This window comes from Anser anser (genome assembly GCF_964211835.1).
Source record: "Anser anser genome assembly, chromosome: 8".
Classification (NCBI taxonomy): domain Eukaryota; kingdom Metazoa; phylum Chordata; class Aves; order Anseriformes; family Anatidae; genus Anser; species Anser anser.
Genome location: NC_139728.1, coordinates 9,795,241 through 9,816,009, shown reverse-complemented (window position 1 = coordinate 9,816,009; position 20,769 = coordinate 9,795,241). Strand labels below are relative to the sequence as shown.

The window sequence follows — 20,769 nt, the reverse complement described above, 5'->3', positions numbered from 1 at the left end:
TACCTGATTAGGTTTCTAACTAGTTACTTAACTAATTTTGGTGAGAAAAGATCGGCACAGTGTAGAGACAGAGCTACTTACTGTAGAAAAGGAAAAAAGGACAAAGGAAAACACATCTATGGAAGAGAGCAACTAAGATGTTAAAGAACAGTTGGGGAGCGTTGTCCAGCAGACTCTGCTTCAGTTGCTATCTGCACTGCAGAAATACTCCACAGCTCTTCCTCTTCCAGGCCACAAAGCCTTTGGAAAAGGCAGAGGGAAGAAACGGGGCTGGGGTGGGTGGCATTCCCTGCACCTGCCTGAACCACAGCTGATACCTTTTCCAAGGATGTCCTCCTGCTGCATAGTCACATTAGTTGCAGCTATGTTACAGCACCTTTCTGCTACTAAGAGCATTTCTAAAGTACTCAACTGCTTAATAGACAGAAGTGGGGTTTTCTTTCTGGGGGATGGAGACCCCAAAAAACAAAAAACAGCCCAAAGCAACAGGCTACGTACCAACGCGAGAAAAGTCCGTGTTCTCATTCAAGCACATTTCTAGACTGACTGGTTGAGAACGTCAGCTTCTAGCTGTGAGCTACATGCAGAGCAGCGCTGTCCTCCCCAGCCTGTGCAGGCAGGCAGCTCCAGTGCCTCCCATTGCCTCAGTGCTCTCTCCTGAATCTCAAAGGAAAAATGAGCAGGTCATGACAACTTTAAGGGCTGTCAGCTGCAAAAGAAGCTGCACTAATAAGTCAGCTTCATTGTTATTTTAATTTTTTTTTGAGGACAGTCATGGAAGAAACAAAGGTTGGGGCAGTTCTGAGCATGCTGCTTTTTCCCATGAAGAGTGGAGAGGTCAGTTTTACCAGCAGTGCATTACAGGATTTCCATTAAAGAACCTGCCAGAGGGGCTTGAAATCTGTTGTATCTAAACAGAGCTTGTCCCGCTTATTCCAGAAGATACATCTCGTTCCTGTTTAGTTTAATCCAAAACGGATTAAATTCAACAGAATCATGGCAGTCTTATTTCAGAATGAAATACATGCTAAACTGTTAGCAGACAACTCTATGCACACACCAGTGTTTAGAAGACTTTGAATCAGGTCCTTCCTAAGCTGTCTAGGCCAAGGATATTTGCTCACTTCTGCCTTTCGCCACCTTATGTTCTAGTAACCTTCTACGTGCTAGTGTGGCATAAACAAGAATTTAAAACAAGATCTTAGGATGCTGCATTAAGTAAAAAAAACTCACTGAAAGTGTAGCGTACAGCTGTAGAAAGCTTGAGTGATAGCTAACAAATATATGAACTTCTCAGCCTATGCTTATTTCACTGTACTATTAACTTTACAGCCTAATTATATCTAAGGCTCCTGCATAACCAAACTCATTAATTAATTAACAGCAGACAGGGAAGGATATTCCTGTGATGGTTAGGGATTGCTGCTGTAGGAGGAAGAAAAGAGGAGCAATGTAAAATTGGGGAAAGAAGGAAAAGGAGGAAAGTGCAAAAGTAGAAGTTGCTAAAAGAAAACAGATCCCTCCGTGTGCCATTTTATGCAGGATACAGTACTCAGGGACTGAATCCATAAATACAGATAATTAAAAAGTTACTCTACAGGTCAGACTCTCCAGTCTCCCTCTGACACCCACAGGAAATGTGATATAGATTGAAAAGTGTATGTGCTCATATCTTTTTTTCCCCCTTTCTGGCTCAGGAACTGTAATTAAAGAGAAAATCAGCCTCTCTCCTGCCTTAGAGAGTATAGTGGCACAGCTGGTTTTCATCTTGGCTAGCAGGCTCTGTCCTCAGGCTACTAAGTGCTGAGTAATTTTTACCAAGCTCTGCTTGCAGATAAATGATGTTCTTCTCTTAGCTGCTGCCAGGCAAAGCTACAAGTACTTGATCTTTTATTCTTTTCTCATAAACTCCTAGCACTGAATACTAAAAATGCAGCCAGAGATTTTTCCACTGCCATTTATTCTCAGCATGGTCACAGCTGTATTACAATTACAGATATCCACCCATTTGCTGAAGCTCAACTGTAGCTCCTTGTTAACCTGAAGCTTCCAATTAAAGGCTCCTTCAGTTTCATTGATAGTTTGAGTATGCTCTAAGGACCCACTTTTTTGTTCTCCTCCCCAAAACACATTCCATGAAAAGGGCAATTTCTTTAAATAACTTCATGCTAATTTTCTGGAAAAGAAAAAAATGCTTGCATTTGAATATGCAGTTTGGGTGATTCCTCTCACAGCTATAGCTATAAAATATCTGAGAGGTTCTCACTAAATGCGGCACAACTGCTGGGCAGATAACAAGTGGGTTCAGACCAACGGAAAAAATCTAGACGGGTATGACACTGGAAACCCACCAGTTTAATTCATGTTTTCTGCAGCATTTCTAGCAAGGACTTAAATTTTCTAAGCAATTGCACATGAATTAGTTAAAAAAAAAAGTATAGAAAAATTATTAAAAAATGTTAATCTTGGCAAGGCTGTTCTTCCACCTACCTCCAGTAAGTGAAGCCATTAATGTGAAGCCAGCACAGGGAGGACACTGAAAACTAGTAAGAAATACCATGGCTAATTTTAGAATCATTTTCAGTCACGCAGTATAAGACCTAGCAAGCAACAGTGCATATAAATGTACCTACACACCTTTAAAAGATAAAGCAAGGTTTAAAAAACATTTTGATTTCAGATACTTTAAATGTATAAGGCAAATACAAACTTCCTAAACACCCCCAATCCTTCCTTCATCGCCACCACTCGAAAGGGATCACTGCCTATTGTTTTAGTAGCATCAGCCCATCATCCAAGTATATTTTCAATTTAAGCCAGCCATGAGAGAGAAGAGAGGAACAATTCTGCACATCAATTTAAAAATAATCACAAGTTAGAGGTAGCTTTTCACTTTCGAAGTAAACTATTTGAACTGCTGTCTTGATAGTAGTGGCCAGAGAGGGCCATATGCTTTTGTGTGTTGTTACGGGTAGGGGTGCAAGACCTTAGCCTCAACTCTGCTTTCACATAGCACGTTTCAAACATGGACTTACACTTGCAATGCTGTGATTGCATTAAGCCAACATGAAGGTGTCTCAAAATGTCTCTGCTGCTCAGTCCAGCACCTGGGTTTAGACCCCACTTAAACCCCTGTGAACAACCAGGACAGGATGGCTACATTCGTATTTTAGGATGGGAAAGTTGGGGGAAGGACTTTGCACCTTGATTCTGAACCAAGCCACAGTGGTTTTATTCCTCTCTCTAGTCCCCAGTATGTTGGTGGCTGTCTTCTCTCAGCCTACAGGAACACTCATGGTAAAGGTATTCTTGTGTTACAGTTTCTTATTTTAAGTGTTTTCAGCTAGGCTGTAAATGCTTGAAGCCCAAGGGGAGTGAATCTGTGCCATCTTTCCATTATTAAAAGGTGTCAGGCCCAAGACTGGACTTCAGTAACTACTTGTGAAGACAGTGCCAGGAGATGCTGGGGCTTAACAGTGTTCCTGTTACTGAAGTGTTAGAGGGAAACAGTCCACATTAAACACGCTTCACATGAAGCATTCTTCTTAAATGCCTTGTAAAACAAATGAAACGTTGGTTAGAAACGCATTCACCACATTCAACACTGACCACACAGGTTTTTATATTTAATAGAAATTAAATTAGTAGCTTAATATACATAACGTGACACTTTCCAGTCCAGTAGCTTTCAATGCTTGCTTTCAAGTCACAGAGCAAATACTGTACAAAAATGATAAAGAGCAACTGAGGAGTAAAACAGTCACTACGACACTGGACCCAGAAAGGCTAGGTTCATCCGGAGCTACAGACGCCAAAGGATACATAGGGATGGACCCGTCGTGGTACAGTCATGCATTACCGCCGACAGATCTACCGCCGGCCAGGGCAGGGAGCAGCGTCCTGGAACGCGCGGGCGCCGTTTTATCGTGCCCCGTAGCTGTAGTAGTACGGTTCGTCCGGGCGGTATCCATACGCAGTCGCTGGGCGGCCAGGAACCCCTGGTGTCTGACCAAATCCATCAACTCCGATGCTATAAAAAGAAGGGAAAGAAATTACAGGTTTTTGTACAGTAGAGAAGGCGTACTAGTGCTGGTTGCTCCAACTCTGCTCGCCATGGAGGTAGGTTTTAGGAGGCAGTTTAGCAAGCCATCTTCCCCATTCTAGCCAGTACTGCTCCATCTTCTCTTCCCTTGGCAAAAAAATGATATGCTGCAGAAAAATCAACACTACTCCTGTCCAGGAAAGGCAGGCCTAGCAAGTCATTGCACTAACGCTTTAAGCTTTTTATTATTTTTATTTTCTGAAAGCAGAGAAATGGCGAGCTGGCATTGTGGAATTAACCAGCCTCTTGTGAACTGCTTTTGACTTTCAGCTCAAATGAAAATCCCAGGAGACACACAACTCTTCTATCCTTCTATGGATTTACTGGCAAAGCACTTTGCTTCCGTGACTCAGTTTCTCTGTCTGTACATTGAAGGTTACATGTATTTGTGGGAAGGCTTTGAGTATGCCTCTTCCAAAGCCCACTGGTAACCCCGCGCCTGCACAGCACATCCAAATAACCTATTTTTCTTGCAAAGAGACAGCCAATTTCTGAAGCCCCTGGGCAAACACCAGCTAGAAATGAGAAAGTGAGAATATCTGGCATAGCGACATAGTTCAGCAAAGGACAATGTTTCTGATGGGCTGCAAGACTGACAAGCAAATGGCAGAAAGAATTCATCATATAGTAAATGGCTATGTTCTGATGAGACACAATAAGTCATTTTTCACACAGAAGAGCATCTTTTACACCTAAAAAGTCCCACAGCACAAGAACTGTGCAGGGAAAAGTGGCACATATTTCACGCTCAACAATAACTCTCATGCAGGAGGTAGAGGAAAAATGAGCATTGCCTAAGATACTGGATGACTGCCTATTCTTAGCTATGTCACTTTTTAACTTCCACATCAGCAGGACAAATAGAAAAGGATTCTGATTTATTGTCTGCCTGAAGATGCATTGAAAGGAGTTGAACTTCCCTTCTGAAGACTGTCAAAACACAAAGAACCAAAGTGCTTTTGGAGTGGGGAAAAGCTGAACCTCATTACTGCCAATTAGACATATGGAACATGGGTTATGCAACAGTCAAGGCCTGGGAAAGAATGACCCATCCAGAAGACGTACAATGGGTGGGCCCCAGGCCCTGGCTTACCAAAAAGCTGGCACTACTGAATCGGTTGGATTGAAAGGGCTCAGCTGAAGCGCTGGGGGACCATGTCCAGCACTTTGTCCTCACAAAGATATTTTCCTCGGTTTGTGCTGCCACAAGGGCCTAGGAAAGGACTCTGTGCCTGGTTTCTCCGGAAACCGGTTGACTTGTGGGATATTCTGATAATCACGTGAAGGTGGAAGGTCTGAGGCTGAGGTTTGTCCCCTGAGAGGGAGGGAACACAACCCACAAGCCTGAACTTGAACATCCACCTGAATGTTTCTGGAGGAATGCAGTGCCCTGAAAGTGCTGCTTTCACGTCTGCCTGTCTGTATTTGGGTTGGCAATGCCTCTGTCTCACAACTTGTACACAGAGCCATCAGTCTGACCCTAAAATCTGATCAGTCCCTTCAGCACGGCAAAGGAAGCAGAGCAGGAGTACTGCCCCCTGTAGTGATGCAAAGCTAAGTGAGCACGTGCCTCTGGCTCCACACCTGCCTCTGGCCACCAATTCCTTCCCGTACCTACTCCAAAGTCCTATTACTCTTTTCCAAGCCCATTACGAAATGAGCTGGTAACACCTGAGGCAAATTCTCCAGGTCCCTTGTTTGTTCCTGGCAAACAACAGCTTTTTCTTAGCAGGCTTGAAGCTTGCAAAGACTCCTAAGAAATGGCATTTTGAGAAGTCTTGTTACTTTCTCTGCATTTAACTCTTGTCTCCAGAAACACCAAACCCTGCACTCCAGCTCTACCTCTGCCTGTACGCACTTCGGTCAGAGGACGGTCCCTGCTTCCACCACTGCTCTGCAGCATGCAGACAGACCGCTGTCAGACACAGCTTCCTGAACTGCAGAGCTTCAAGAACTCCTTTTGGCCTCTCCCAGCTCTTGTTCACTCTGCTACCAAACCCAAACCCTTTTTTCCTTCGGGTGAGGCGTAATAACGATGCTGAGCCACGAGGTGGCAATGGGTCTCTATCGCTGCAGGCAGAGCTCTCCCAGCTATTTCCAGTTCAGAAATACTTATTCAAACACTTTTAAATATATTTAAATTGATAAAGTGAGCAGGGAAAATATGGTTTCAATTACATTCTCAGCAAATCATTTTTATATTTTTTTTATAAATGTGTAAGTAATTAGGTAAAGATCCCTAGAGTTTAAACTTTGAGGAGTATCAGTTATTTCCAAATGGTTTAGACATATGTTAGTGTCCTGAAGAAAACTGGAGGAGATGGATCAGCTGATAACTGCTTTGGACAGTTTAAAAAGAAAAAAAGAAAGGAATAGAAAATCACATTAAAACACCTTGATCAAATCACCGCTCTTCCCTATCTACATATTTCTCATCAGTAAATGAAGGCTTGCCCCTGCTTCAAAAAAAAAGTTGGCTTCATTTTTACATGTTACTGATCTTGAAACTTACCCAGATTTGCTTGTTTGATTGTTTGGGCTGGCAAACAGCACAAAGCTTGTCCTCTCGGTGGAAGGAAAGGCTATTGAACCTCAAGAGGTAACAGGGGTAGGGCAACAAAACAGCAAACACGCATCTGCAGACTGAAGTCTGGCTTACTCATGAGGCTGGCAAGCCAAGTGCAATGACTCTGCAAGCATAACCTACAGAGGTGGAGACGGGTTTAAAAACTGAGTCCTGCTGAATCCTTGCCACTCCTGCCAAGAACAGCAAAAAGGGTACAGCCAGGAAAGATGGTAGATTTCAGCTGTAAACACTCCTGGGCTAATGATTGGCCTAAGATGGTGATCTGTGCCATGTGCTCTTAGATTTATACCAGCAATCAACTTCAAAATTTGCTCCTAGGTAAAGCATGTTGTCGGTTTTATTTATACAGCATCTACATGGAAACTGTGCTCAACAGAGCATCAGCCTGTCCTCCCAGAAAGTGAGGGGCACAGTTAGGCCATCAAGGCAACTGTACGCATCCCCAAATTGTTATTTTCCTACCTTTAGGCAGCCTGGTTCAGCTGGACACCTAACAGAAACGCATGCAATCCTTGTTGTATAATGGGTACAGATCATGTAGTATCACAACCGCCTCTCAGATAAACAAACTGCACAGCTGCCCTACCCTGCAAGTTATTTAAGGCAGCTTTGCCTCACAAAATCGCACGCGTGTGCACAGATCGGAGCTTGCTAACCATGCAGTCAAAGCACAACTGCTTTCTTGTGCACGTTTACCACCACGCCTGGAGCTCATGGAGTTAAACAGTGAACAGCGCAGCTAATTACTATGTAATGCTAACCTCAGTTGCTGGTTCATTTTGAGACCCTTTAAAATATGAACTGTGTATTTTACCCCTATGCACTCTCTTAATGATTTGTTTTTTTTAGACTGAAATCACTTCCAGCCATCAGTTATACTCGCGGTCTCTACACATGCACTTCTCCAAGCACAAATATTTCTTTTTCCTATTGGTCTGCCAGCCCCTGTCAGAGCAAATTTCACTTTAAACTAAATGCTATGATACTTAAAACCTCTTGGATTACTCGGGCTGCTAGTGTGATCTATGACCTTCCCCAAATGACAGCTGAACTTTCCAATTTGCTTGTACTGCTGGGGAGCTGAAGAACACATGCTGGAGAGGAAAGCGTTCCTGATGGGCATGAGTACGGAGAGATTTCTTAACAGCTCTGCTTATTGATACTTCACTCGGATTCATAACATCCAAATTAATGTGCCCGTCTCAGATCCTAGGTGCCCTGACATCATTTAAAACAAAGTCCAACCGATCACAGGAAATGCCAGCCAGCATCCCACTGTGTCCACAAAATACTTTCCTTAACTCCCTCCTGAACGCAGAGCCTCAGACAGGCTTTGTGGCACGTCTGGAAGACTTGGCTGCCTCAGATGGGGCACGCTCTGCCAGCAGCCCACTGCTGGGGTCCCCACGCAGGTTTCTGTGCTGCTTGTGAGCTCATGGTGCAGGCAGGGGGGCTCCTGAGGCTGGTCTGCACTGTGACAGCACCTGGGTGCAGGCTGACCACAGAGCAAAGCTGTTTTCTGTGAGTTTTCGTGATGCGATCGACACCTAAGCCTGTCCACGCTAGCATTCACACTGTTAGCAGTGCTAGCGTTGACAAGCTGCTCTGAAATGGGGACTAATTCCTCTGGCAGAAGCACGGCCTCAGAAAGGCAAATCCCGGGTCACTCGGGAAATTCTTGCTTGAAGCCAAGCCCTTGGAGTCCAAGTGGAAACCCACAGGTAGGATGCACAGATCTTGGAGCAATCCCAGAAAGAAAAACTGCTTGGGAAGGAGGCACGGAGCAGTACAGCAAAAAAATCATACCATAAAGAAAAGGTGGTGGCTGCCTCAGCAGGTAAAGTTGGCTCAGAAACAGAGCCTTGATGTTCAAGGGTGCAATAACAGTTTAGGAACTTACACTTTAGGTCCTACATCTCATCCTTTTCAGTTTCATGGTTAGTTTCATGGTTAGGTTACACCCTGAAATCAACAGCCACTGAAAATGAAATCCAAGACAAACCTTACGTGAAGCACATACAGCTTCCCCCAGAGCTACATTTTCAGCTGCATCTTTTCTCATCCTAAACCTGCTCTGAAGCAGACCTCTCTCCTTATTCTGCATCAGCAAGGCTCACATCTGACAGGCTATCCACCACTCAATAAGGATACAAGTTTTATAGTTTTATTTTACAATAAAAGCATATTTTACTGTAAAATACATAAGTTTATAATTCACTGGGTACTCTGACCTTGATAAGACCAAGCAAACACAACTTACACAGCTCTCAGCAGCCCTACCAACTCCTCAGGAAGGAATCACACCGTTCTCCATGTGTTTAAATGAAGAGCTGAGGGGGGTTTATTTGCAGGCCTAAATATGCAGCCCGCGTTTACACACACGGCACCTTTTCTTGCTCCCACTGATCACACTTCTGGCTTCACAAAACCCCTGCTGAGTAAGAGAAAGGTGCAGTGCATCCCTGAAGTCCTCACATTTCCCTTTGTGAGCCTACTAGCGTGCGACAGCACTGTTGGTAACTTATGGCACAGTTACCATCCTGTATTCCCATATAAACGCTCATGCCATAAACCCATCAGCTCTAATGCTGTATCAAGTTCCTATATATAACAGACAGGAATGCTCCAGGCTGTATTTTCCCCCTCAGGAGGTACCAAAGCCACAGGAATGGCACATCAGTCTCTAGTCTCAAGACAAGCACAGCATTATAACCGGCATAGCTGAGATGCAGGTTATAGATTGTAACGCTCGCCAACAAGAGCAAAGTCTGTAGGTTTTCCTTTCCTCTCTGAGGCTTTTTTCCCCCTCAAGAGTTGATGAAAGGTGCCAGACTGTAGGCCTGAGACATTTGTGGTGCAGGGCAGTATAATCACGTACGGGATGCAGCAGAGGCTGTAGTCCTCCCAGGCAGATCAGGAGACCTGTTGCAAACGGTGCAGCTCCCTCTCTCCACAGCTTTCCTGTGTGCACAGACCGGGTCAGGGAAAGGCAGGAGGACATCCAGGCCTTGTCCCATCGCACCGTTAGGATTCAGGGTGGCGTGCACCCAGCCAAAGGAGGTAAGAAACATTTTTGAATTCTACAGCAAAACAGAAACCTCTAATTTCTTAAGTTATTTCAGGTAACAAATATTTAAGGTGGTGGAAGCTAATCCTCTGCAGGTACAGCTAACCCAACTTTAACAAAGGCTCAAAGTCTGGGAAACCAAGGGCTCTCTGGCCTTTCTACTGATACCTGCCACCAACTAACTCTTCATAAATTATTTTCATAATAAACATCATGAAACAGTGGAAGTCATCAGAAAATGGCATACAGCTTTTGCCTTTGCTTAGAGTCTAGCAACTGAGAAGATGATCCTGTTTACTTCTCTGTGCCAGCTGCTACTTTAGTTTTGCATTGCTAGCCATAATTTTTCCTGTCCTTCAGAGTAAGAAGGCAAACCATTGGTTAGAGAGAAACAGCATACAACTGAGAAGCCTTAAAAAACTCAACACATTTCTTTATATAAATGTTCTGTAACCATAGATTCTCCCACTACTGGTAATGACGTTAAACTATAAACCACAGGCCTCTTAAATTCTGTCTCTTACAGCCCCACTTTCTCCCCTATCTGGGAAGCTTTTTTCCCCATACTTTCTATCCCTCAGGCTCAAGTGGGAGGGGAGCTTTGGGTCAGGGACTCTGCCTTTGCATACTGCATGGTGCATACTGCACCAAGCCTGCCTCTACGTTAGCATTTAATATTAATCTACTTTTAAGAGTAATACTGTATTTGCTCAAAAGATAAGAAATGTCAGAACGAACCCAGGCGATGTTATTTTAGCTCCCTTATGCACGATGATACAGCTTTTATGGATATGATCATGTCTCCCCTTCCATGTGATCCAGCTTTCTTCAGTGCACTTAATGACTTAAAGTTTCCAGTTGTTTCTGGACTGGGTGCCCAGTTGTATCTCAGCACAATACCGCTGTTTCTGCCATTTAATTATAAACAAATGCAGATCTGACAATTGTGGATATGAGAGCACTGCATCTTCTGTGTCAGGCTCCAGCTACGCATCAAGCAACAAGCATGCCAAAACTCACTGGTGGGAAGGCAGCATTTAAAAAACATATTTCCCAACTGAAGGGTAAGAAAGCACTGAGTTGAAAACAAATGACCTTGCTCAGCCAAATTCAGTCAGAACCTTGCTTGAAAGCCACGGAGCTTGCCATCTCAGCTCTGTGAAAGCAGCCTGGGACTCGGGCTCAGTTTCTTGCTCTGTCAGTTACCTGCTGTGTGATCCCAGGCAAGTTGCTCTTTTTCTCCATGACCTCAGTTTCCCAGATACAGTATTCACAGAAAACAAAACCAAACACTGAAGACACCAAATGATCAATTACAGTAATTAGAAGACTCAGATTAGACCAACAGAAAAGAATCAGAAGCCTTCATCTACAACACCCCTCAAAAAGAAAAAAAAGACTTTCTCAACTGCTAGGAAAGCAACCAATCCAGATTACAGCCAGCAGGCAAACTAGCAACTCGGTTGTTTCATGCAACTCTCCTGTTTCTTTGAAAGGCATCAGAATAACTTCACTAGCATTCCCTCGCCCGACTCACAGCTCCACCACACGGTAGGGGAATTTCTCAGCCATTCTGCACAGGATTTGTTAAAAGGTCAAGTGCACAGTCAGAGCTGGAATGGAAACCAAGAGTTCTGACTTTCCATTATAAGCCTGACAGAAACATCCCCTATGCTCTTGGCTCAACAACTGGCCAAACCTGCTGATTAGATACATCCATTTCTAAAAAATTAATTAAAAACTGCAACATAAAAAAAGGCCCTGAAAGGCAGGCAATAAAAAAAAATAATCAAGGAAGATGTCTTTTCCTCCCCCTCTTCTTGGGCAGACTAAAGTATTTGTGTCAACACCATAAATTGAAGAGCACATTGCCTTCACCTTAACCTAGTAATAAGTTTGGCTTGGGGCTGTTTCAAACATCTCTTTTACTGAGCTCTGGTGATGTCAGTATTATGCTTTGTACAGCAGCTTCAGCCAACAGCCAGAGCAGTATAAGATCCTGAAGAGGCAACCCCGCAGAGGTGACTTGTCACTGACTGTATCAGCTCAGGATCTGATCCACATCTTCCACAGGCTTCTGCCCAGCCTTCCTGTTTCCAGACGGGAAGTGTTTCTTGCTTCTTGTGCTAGGTTACAGATCAGGGTCACTATGAAAATGCACTCCCAGATAAGCAGTCGAAGCAGAAATGCAAGTTTTCAGTGCCTTGGACTGAAGCACTCCTAGCTGAACAATTGTTCCTTTAAATATTTATACAAGCTCCTCAAGTCCAAGCACTGCCACTCAGCTCTGTGCTTCAGTACAAATGGGGAAAAAAGTTTCCCCTTGTGCACAAATACCCAGAGCCGTGCCAACAGGTTACTGGCTGATAGTCGTGCTGCCTCCAGGCTCAGCACCAAGAACCAGGCAACTCGACAGGGAGGATAATCCAGATGCTGCAGGGAAGGAGGGAAGAGTCAAAAAACTCTGCTCTGCCTTGGTTTACAGCTGCAGCCAATAAAAGCTTTCAAAGTCTCTTCTGAAAGTTAACATTACTAGGGGATTTGCAGTGTTCACTAGAGCACACACAGCAAACGCAATGGGAGCATTATTACCGATAAACAAACATTAAATATTTTTGCCACCATAGAGGATTATCCAGATTTCAACCCGTTTATTTATCAACGCAGGGCCCTAGTGAAGTCTTGTCAAAATCCATCCCAGACCAGTGATCGTTTTAGTGTAAATCAAGAAGGAAGTAAATCTAAGCGCCTCTTACCACTTTCCTTTGCTCTACCATTAGATACACTAGGGAACATGCCAGATACAAATACAGATGTTGAATATTTTCTTGGAGATCTACATCTTTCAGTAACATTATTATGCAAAAATTTCAACTTTAATTAAATGGAAGGAAAATAAAATGTTTCTAGGCTAAAAGTTGGGCAGGGAGTCTTGGAAAAAACAACAAAACTTAAAAAGCTCAAAACCCAGAAGGCAAATAAACTCTCTAAACTTGTATACTTTTTTTTTTCCTTAAGTCTCATGGTTAAAAATAATTTTTTTTAGTTTTCCAGAGGGAGAGAGGGGTAGTTGTCATCATACATGCATGACTGAGGCTGATAAAGACAGATTCCGTGTCAAATTTTATAATCAACGCAATTTCAACTATTTGGCAAAAGAAATTAATTTGATATGTTCAATTGTTTTTTAATACTAGATACTTGTTTGCAGCACATGTTCATTTCAGATAATAACGATCAGAAATATCCCACTGATATATGGGACTTGAGAACTACTCATTGTATGTTTAATTTTGAATCCTGTGAGCATGCTTATACGTAGCATACAAAATACCCTTCACTTTATTACAGTTTTAAATCTTTCTTCCAGGTCTGGCCTTGCAACCACTTGCCTTGATAAAATAGGTCACTTGAAAAAGGAAAGCTCAATAAAATGAATTACAAAAACAACAAGATTAAACTGATTGTGCTGTTTTTGTACAGTGCAGCTGAATTCTGCAAATATGCTGCTGGCTGTGGTTTGGCATTTAACAGCATGCGATCAGTGAGAAGGAGGAAATTTTATTCTCATTAACTGTTGCAGATTTACTGCAGTGAAAAAGGGCTATGTAACCTGAGAAGTGACAGAATGGAAAGATCAAAGCAGCAGTCTGGAAACTAAATAAACCTTCTGGCTACTTCCTGCAAGGAAAATTCACTCTGGCAATGTAAAACAGAGTCCAGTTAAAAACTACTCTCAGTTTTATGAGCTGTCACAGCAGCTTGAGTGGTTTGGACCAGTCAAGTTTAGAACATTATATTTCCTTGTTTTTGTCTCAGATACTTCTGTAAGCAGTTTTATAGTTTTTTTCTTTTTTTTTCATTTTAAAGAGAAAAATAAAATTCTTTTCTTTCGGTTGAAATCGAGAAGGTCACAGCTAAACTCATTAAAAACAGGCAGGTCTTCATTTGCACATTCCATTCCCATTTACTACGTTTTAATATTTTACTTTGAGATTTATAAGCAATGTACATTTGCTTTAATAACTCTTCCGCGTTCTGTTCACTTATTGTTTAATATAAGTGCAAATCAGTTTACAGAGCCCAGATGGCTTGTAACCAGGGAGCCAGTCTATTCCTAGTAGCACATCTGGAGGGACTAAGAGCAGCAGACAGAACGTGGGAATTAATTAATGTTACATTTCAAAAGAGACAGACCCAGGTTTGGGGGATTTTTTGGTAGGACATTCCAAAGGACTTGAGCTAACTGCTGCAGCATTTTGGCATTCTTTTCAAATTCTTAATAGCCACCTAGACCATGTCGGTTAAATGAGGCCAACTGCAGGTGGAATATAATAAAATCAAAAGCAGCCCAAAAATGTGAAAGACGAGTGCAAGTGAAAGAGGCCCTAGTATCCTATATTCCAAAAAAGCTGAAGTGCATTAAAACCTCAATGCTAACTCTCCCAAATGACATCTGCACCTTGCCAAAAAAACTTACACCTTCAAAATATTCCCAAGCAAGCTATTTCATCTATTAGCATACTAGTGTGATTGTTCAGAGCAATTAAACAGCTCTTACAGTAAATTAAACGAGTGCAACATGATCCTCCATGATCAGGGACCACACACCTTGGCGAGGTGGTGTGGTCTGGTCAACAGGGCACAGAGAGCAGCCAGGAGAGCACTGCTCTGCTGAAGGCTCTGGCACCTGGCAGAGACAAAACTTCTCGCCTTTGGTTCCCTGCCCACCTCAACTATCCTTGCTCTTTGGGGTAGGGACCATGCGTTGTGCTGTGGATACCAGCTGCGTGTTGGGGGACACAAAGAGCCGTTAGGAAGCTTCTCCTCATGTAATCTAAGATGAGAGCAATGATACATAAGCAACCATGCACATTAAGAAGTTGCTGTATGAAGGATACTGTTTATGAAGACCATTGTCCTTATTTCGGTGCAGTATGCGCAGACCTCCAAGCTCTGGGAAAATCTGATGCACATGGGTCAGGAAAAAAGTCTTTTTCCCTTGAAGAATCAAACCCCGGTCTTCAAAATTGCTACAATAACTGTCCACCGCATAAGAGCATAATTTGATTCAATACATATTGGTCAGACCTATACTGGATTACAACACGATCAGGTTGCAGTACTTAACTTCTATAAAAATGGCTTTGAAACAACGGTACGAAAAAAGTAGTAAAATGACAGCTAGGAGGGAATATGACCACTATGGCCACACCAGGGAAAGGAATGAGGTAACTATAGTTTAATGGTACAGAAACAAATTATTATAAACTGGACACCAAAAAATTGAAACTTGCATTCAAAAGCTTAGTGATAAAGTGTTCACATTCTGAAAGCACTGCTCTCACATTTACGTGCCAAAGGGAAACAAATACGTACATACAGTGGATTTTGACATTCAGGCCATGATCCAAGACCTGCAGAAATCAAGCTAAGTCTTTCCATTTACCTGTCCTAGACTGTAATCAGAAGCTCCAAAAGACAGCAGGTCCTGCTTCCTTACTACTATCTTTTAGATGCAAGATGTTCATTCCACACATATGTAGGACCTGAACAGACACTGTTTGATGAACAAAAAGAAATGGCTAAGCTTACCTGCCTTTTGCACATGAATAGCCACTAAATGCTGCACTGTCCACCTAAGATGTGTGCTTTATTATGTCAAGCCTTATCAAGCAGCATCAGAAATTTAGTGAAAACCTCCTGGCCAAGCTGAGTTTAACTTCTTAAAAACTAAACGTGCAGGCAGTTAGAACAACAGACTATGATAAAAAAGATATGACTGCTACCACTAACAACATTTTTGTGGGATAAAGAAAACCAACAAAAAAAACCTTATTTGTCTCCAGAAACTTCATTGGTTCTGGGCCTCTCTTTAAGGCCTTTTCAAATTCATTTCAGTGGGATTTACAATTTGCTAATACTGATGTGTGATAAACTAATAAAAACTTGCCTACAAGGTTATAGGCCCAATTTACCAGTAAAACCTAATTCAATTCTCTTAGGAAATGCAAATTAAATAGTGTCCAAATGGTAGAAGCTGAGAAATGGTAGAAGCTGAGTACAACTCTGTACTGCAGAGGAAAAACCATTTTACCTTTTCTTTTCCCCCCTTTTAAAATAAATTTTAAGTATGGAAAAGAAAAAGCAATGCACAAAACCAAGTGATATCACTATGGTAAAGTGTTTTGAAGTAGAACCATATTGCAATAATAATTTACATTATACCAGCTTTTATTTCCGTCAATTAAAAGATTTTATACTTACTATATGCCCATCTCTGATCACACCTCTAAGACAGGAAAACATCACTACCTCTACTCAGATGTTGAAGAAATGTGACTACTGTCATTTCTCCTCTAGCACAGACTCCACATCAGAACTTTTTTTTTTTAAATCTTAATTTTTATTTCTAAGACCTGTGAAACAAAGCTTCTTCTGCCACTGATGGCTGTAAAGGGTTGCATGAAGCAGCTCACTTTTACTGTCAACTCATGCACCAGTTTTTCACCTTCAGAGATAACCTGCAAGATGGCAATTAACTGCTGAAAGGCTGGGAAGGGATAGCTCAAACTTCTAAACAAACCTTTCTGAAAACTGGTGTTTCAAAAGAAAGATACAATGGATGAGAAATACTCCCACAGCAGGGTCCCTCCACTCCTCCAGTCTTTTCCTTAGGAAGAAGTTCTTTATATCAGAAACATCTCATAGGGTTTAGAAACTAAACAAGGAAAAGAAATGAAATCCTAACCTCAGTGCTTGAGAAGAACAACATCGGACTGCTTTGTGAAGATGAGGATCTATATGGAAGATAGCTGTAAGTGCTGATGTAGGAAACAAATTACAGATACAACCAATTAAAAACATTTTGATAAACATTCAGAGTGTTTATTTGCCAGCACATGATGCAGTTCCTGCACCCGACCCGAACAGGAGCTACTCAGCTGTGACACATGACTGAGAGCTTGCATCACACTGCAGAAGTTAATAGGAACGGAAGGCTACAGCTCTAGGTCCTTCCCTCAATAAAGTTCACGTCTGATTTTCATCAGGGTACCCAAGCAAAAAAAGCCCAGGGATATGACTACACTTGCCATTCAATATGGGCTTTCAGCACATGCAAACATTACAAGTGGGTAGTTTGGCTAGAGATGACTTAAGCTACAGTAACAATCTTCTCTGTGCTCCACTAGCACCTACGGCCATTCAGTCACTGAAGCCCACAAGACCAGTTTCTGCCAACCCAAGACACAAAACCTAGCTTATGTATGCCCATACTTCCCAACAGACACAGCTTAAAGGCAGCACAGAGCAGCCTGCAGGGTCCTGGCTCCACATCCTGAACTCACAAAATATCACAATGTCCTACCATGGTAAAAAGAGGAGAAAGAGCTACAGATTTAGGTCATGAAACCAGGCAAGAGAAAAGATGTTCCATCAAGGAGTGAGACAGTCACCCCATAAAAAACAATTGTTTGACATGCCAAACCTCACTGTTTCCTGGGAAGAAACTTCCATCAAATCTCTGTGGAGAGGACATGTGAGTACACACGCTGGGAACTGCACACAGAAACACCTTGTCTCTGTGAAAACGAAGACCGTGCAATGGCAGCTCTGCTCCATTTTATAATCGGGTTAAAAGATTCTGCACTGGAGAAAGCTTCCTCTGAAAGAAAAAAGTTTGGGCTACCTCCAGCACTCCTATTAATCTTTCTAAAGCTACAGACAAGACAGAATTTGGGAACTCTGATGAAGCTATTTACAACAAATTGCCTTTCACATGTAAAAGTTTCTACCATTATCTAGTTATAGCTGGGAAAGGTTAAAAAGTTTCTTCCCAAAAGGGAAAGAAAAAATACTGTGGAAATCTCCATTATAAGATATTTAGCCATCACTATGATGCCTGTGTCTTAAGAAAATAATCTCTAGAAGGTGATTAAAATTTGATAAATGACCATAGATTCTTGAAGATGTCTTTCAGCTGGTTTTTCTCCCTTGCAGCTCAGACACTAAGCTGTCATCACTTTAGCCAAAAGGTGAGGGATTTTTTGTTTGCTACACTCGTAAAACTTTCACTCTATATTAAGAGTTATCAGAACCAGGAGCACTGAATACAGATTTTTAATAACAGATGAAAAATTCAAATCTCTGCCTAATGCCCATCTGCTTCTGAAAGACAGTATGACAATTCAAAGCTGGTAATCTAATCACAAAAGTCTTTTCCTAGCCAATGAAACAACCTGGATACAAGCTGTCAAAACAACCTTCTCAGCCATTTATTTTGCACAGAATGGAAAACATACCTTATGATCTGCTCCAAGGTTTTAAGAAAAACAAGAGAGGCTATTTATGTATTTTATCAGTATTTCTACATGTGTTATATTCTGAAATAATTCTACAGACATCTTACACAACAGCACAACTCTATTAAAAATATAGCTCAGAAATAACAGCTTTAATCTAAAGCTGTGAAACCCCACAAGCTATATGACCAGAAACAAAACAACTTTATTTCTAACAATGTCTTGGGTACCTAAAATGAGGGTGGCAATATTATAAAATGCCAGCTTTCCAGGTTTTTGCTGATGTGCTGCTTCTCCTTTATGCTGACAAATACTGGAAACATCCATTATCCCTGCTTGCCATCGTGAAATGGCCAGAAAAGCACGCAAGCAAATTTACATACTAAATTCAGGGCTAGATACTCTTACAATTCTCTTCAACGTTGTTCTGTACTGTAGGAGTTCATCATCTAGGGCAGCATTCTCTGACAGTAGTTAGTACTGTCTGTTTTAAAGGGCATTCTAAGGAACCCTATAAAGGGAAGGACATGCCTTTGAAAAATCCAACCCTTATGATATTCCACCTAGTTTGACAAATCTGTATGTGTTCTTACTGCTAACAGAATTATTTCATGCTTCCCTGTTGAAAAAAACAATGGAAATAAAACCGTGTTCTAGCTTAGTGAGTCCAGGTACATACAAATATTTTAAAAAAAACAAAAACTCCTACTTCACTCTCGACTTCAAAAAAAGACTTTCCTACTCACATAAGACTGTGCAGCATGTCTGGTCCAACACGTGTGTCTTGTGACTCCTAGGACAGGGACTCCACAGCAGATTGCAGTGGTAGCCCTGCTGGGTTACAGGGAAGTCAATAATTTCATTGATTACACACCTGGATATATCTGCTGCTCCAATCCCCCTCAATTTTCTTGAATGTAACTCAGTGGAACAGAAAAGGCAATCCCTGGACCACTGCTAGAACTAACATCCTACAACCAAGGCGGCACATGGTTTTCACTATCTGCTCCATGCAATATAACTGGTCTAAGTCTGATATAAGGCAGCTGGTGTGGGCTGCGTTCCCTTCTACAGGTGTTATTAAACACTGCTCATGGTGAAAGCCTTTCAGGCAACTTGAGCTTGGTTACAGTCATGGAAAAGTCTCCTAGACCCCTTTCTTTGGCTCCAAAAAATGAGGTTGGTGATCAGACACACTAAAATCTTAGTAATGCCTCCCTTTATAAACACAGTGGGGACATCAGCACTAGTTCAATACCAGCTCAGCTTCTCAATGAGATTCAGGCACTAAAAAGGTCAGTCTTACTGGCTGACCTGTAAGTACATCTATGCAGGCTCTCCTGAAGGTAAGGGGAAGTCCCGATTTAGTCTGAGCATGCTGCAAGGATAGGAAATAACCTCAGAGAAATTAAACAGCTGACATAGCCTAACTTTTCCTCCTAGGACTGCAGAAAGGAGAAGAAAGGATTATTCAAAGTTGAGTAGAAAGAAACCTGCTCATGGTTGTCACCTACCTCAAATTTCACAGGGTGGTCTTAAATAATGGAAAAGACTCACTCCGTTCCCAACTCACTGCACTGCTTAGCAAACAACCATTTCTATTACAGAATAATAAAGCCTAATATAAAAGGCCAAGACCAGAAGACAGACACAACAACTAAATGCATAATAAAAAGCGTAACAAATGAAAAGACTGAAAAACATGCATCTACTCATTTTAAAGTCATCCCTCCTCAAACTCACAAAAAAGATCTTAGTATTAACTGACTTGTTAGTTGTCTATGCAAATCATAACAGCTTTCTTTTGAAAAGTTTCTGAAAACATATCCAAATATTAATAAAATGAACCATTTTTATAACAAAAATCTTGATTTATTAAAAGCTGGAACTGGTTAAAAATAAATCCTTGACATAAGGTTCTTGTTAGCTTTAAACTGTAAGCATAAAAATACCCTCGAATTATGTTTTGGTATGGATGAAATGTACTCTATATAACACATAAAAAGAGCCTTGACTTGCTGCTATTATTTTTAATTAGGGTCCCTAGCACGTATGGTTTTACCTTCCAACACCAATTGAAATTTGGGAAAAGGGAGGGTCTGACTCTTCAAACTCATGGGACTGGCAATTCCATGCCTCATGCCTGGAGCAATAATGCATTTTACATTAGCTCTAAGCATCAGGAAATCCTGGCTTCTGGCGCCAAGAAGTTCAAAACGATAATGACACACATCTGAAAAGTAGGATTCGCCATCCGACTGCCAGTATCTATTCTATCAAACAATTCAGTCCTCCTATGTTACAAATAGGACAGAACATTTGCAGCAGTCCATACTGTTTCCAATTAGACTGTGTCTGGACTGCAGATAAATCCATGAAGCAGTCATACAAAAAAAAGCCTACCGAGAAAACAGAATCGTAACGAGAAATCTGAATATTTACAGAGGCTATCAACAAAGGGCAATTACAAAGTTTGTAGTTAGACAAATTGCAGTTTGTCTGTCCTCTTTTTTAAGGTGGGCCTCCAAAATGCCTGGAGACATCACAAGGAAATCCTACGAATGTTTATTTTAATTAAGGATACACCAGGTGCATTTTGCTACATATTTTACTTGGAAGACAATCAGATCAAAACACAGCTTATTAACGTAGCTCCCTGATACAGGCTTGAAATATGAGACCAAGCGATCTACTTTAACTTTTACCCATG

At 41.7% G+C, this 20,769-nt stretch overlaps 1 protein-coding gene across 2 annotated transcripts in view; it reads right to left on the bottom strand.

Moving 5' to 3' along the window:
* Positions 1 to 3,608: 3,608 nt before the first annotated feature.
* Positions 3,609 to 20,769, bottom strand: part of KIFAP3 (kinesin associated protein 3) — a 67,354-nt gene continuing 50,193 nt past the window's right edge. For both annotated transcript variants that reach the window (XM_083847747.1, XM_083847748.1), the window contains one exon: positions 3,609 to 4,030. In XM_083847747.1, coding sequence (XP_083703873.1) covers positions 3,922 to 4,030 — 109 coding nt within the window. In that variant the 3' untranslated portion in view covers positions 3,609 to 3,921. The remainder of the gene's footprint in view (positions 4,031 to 20,769) is intronic.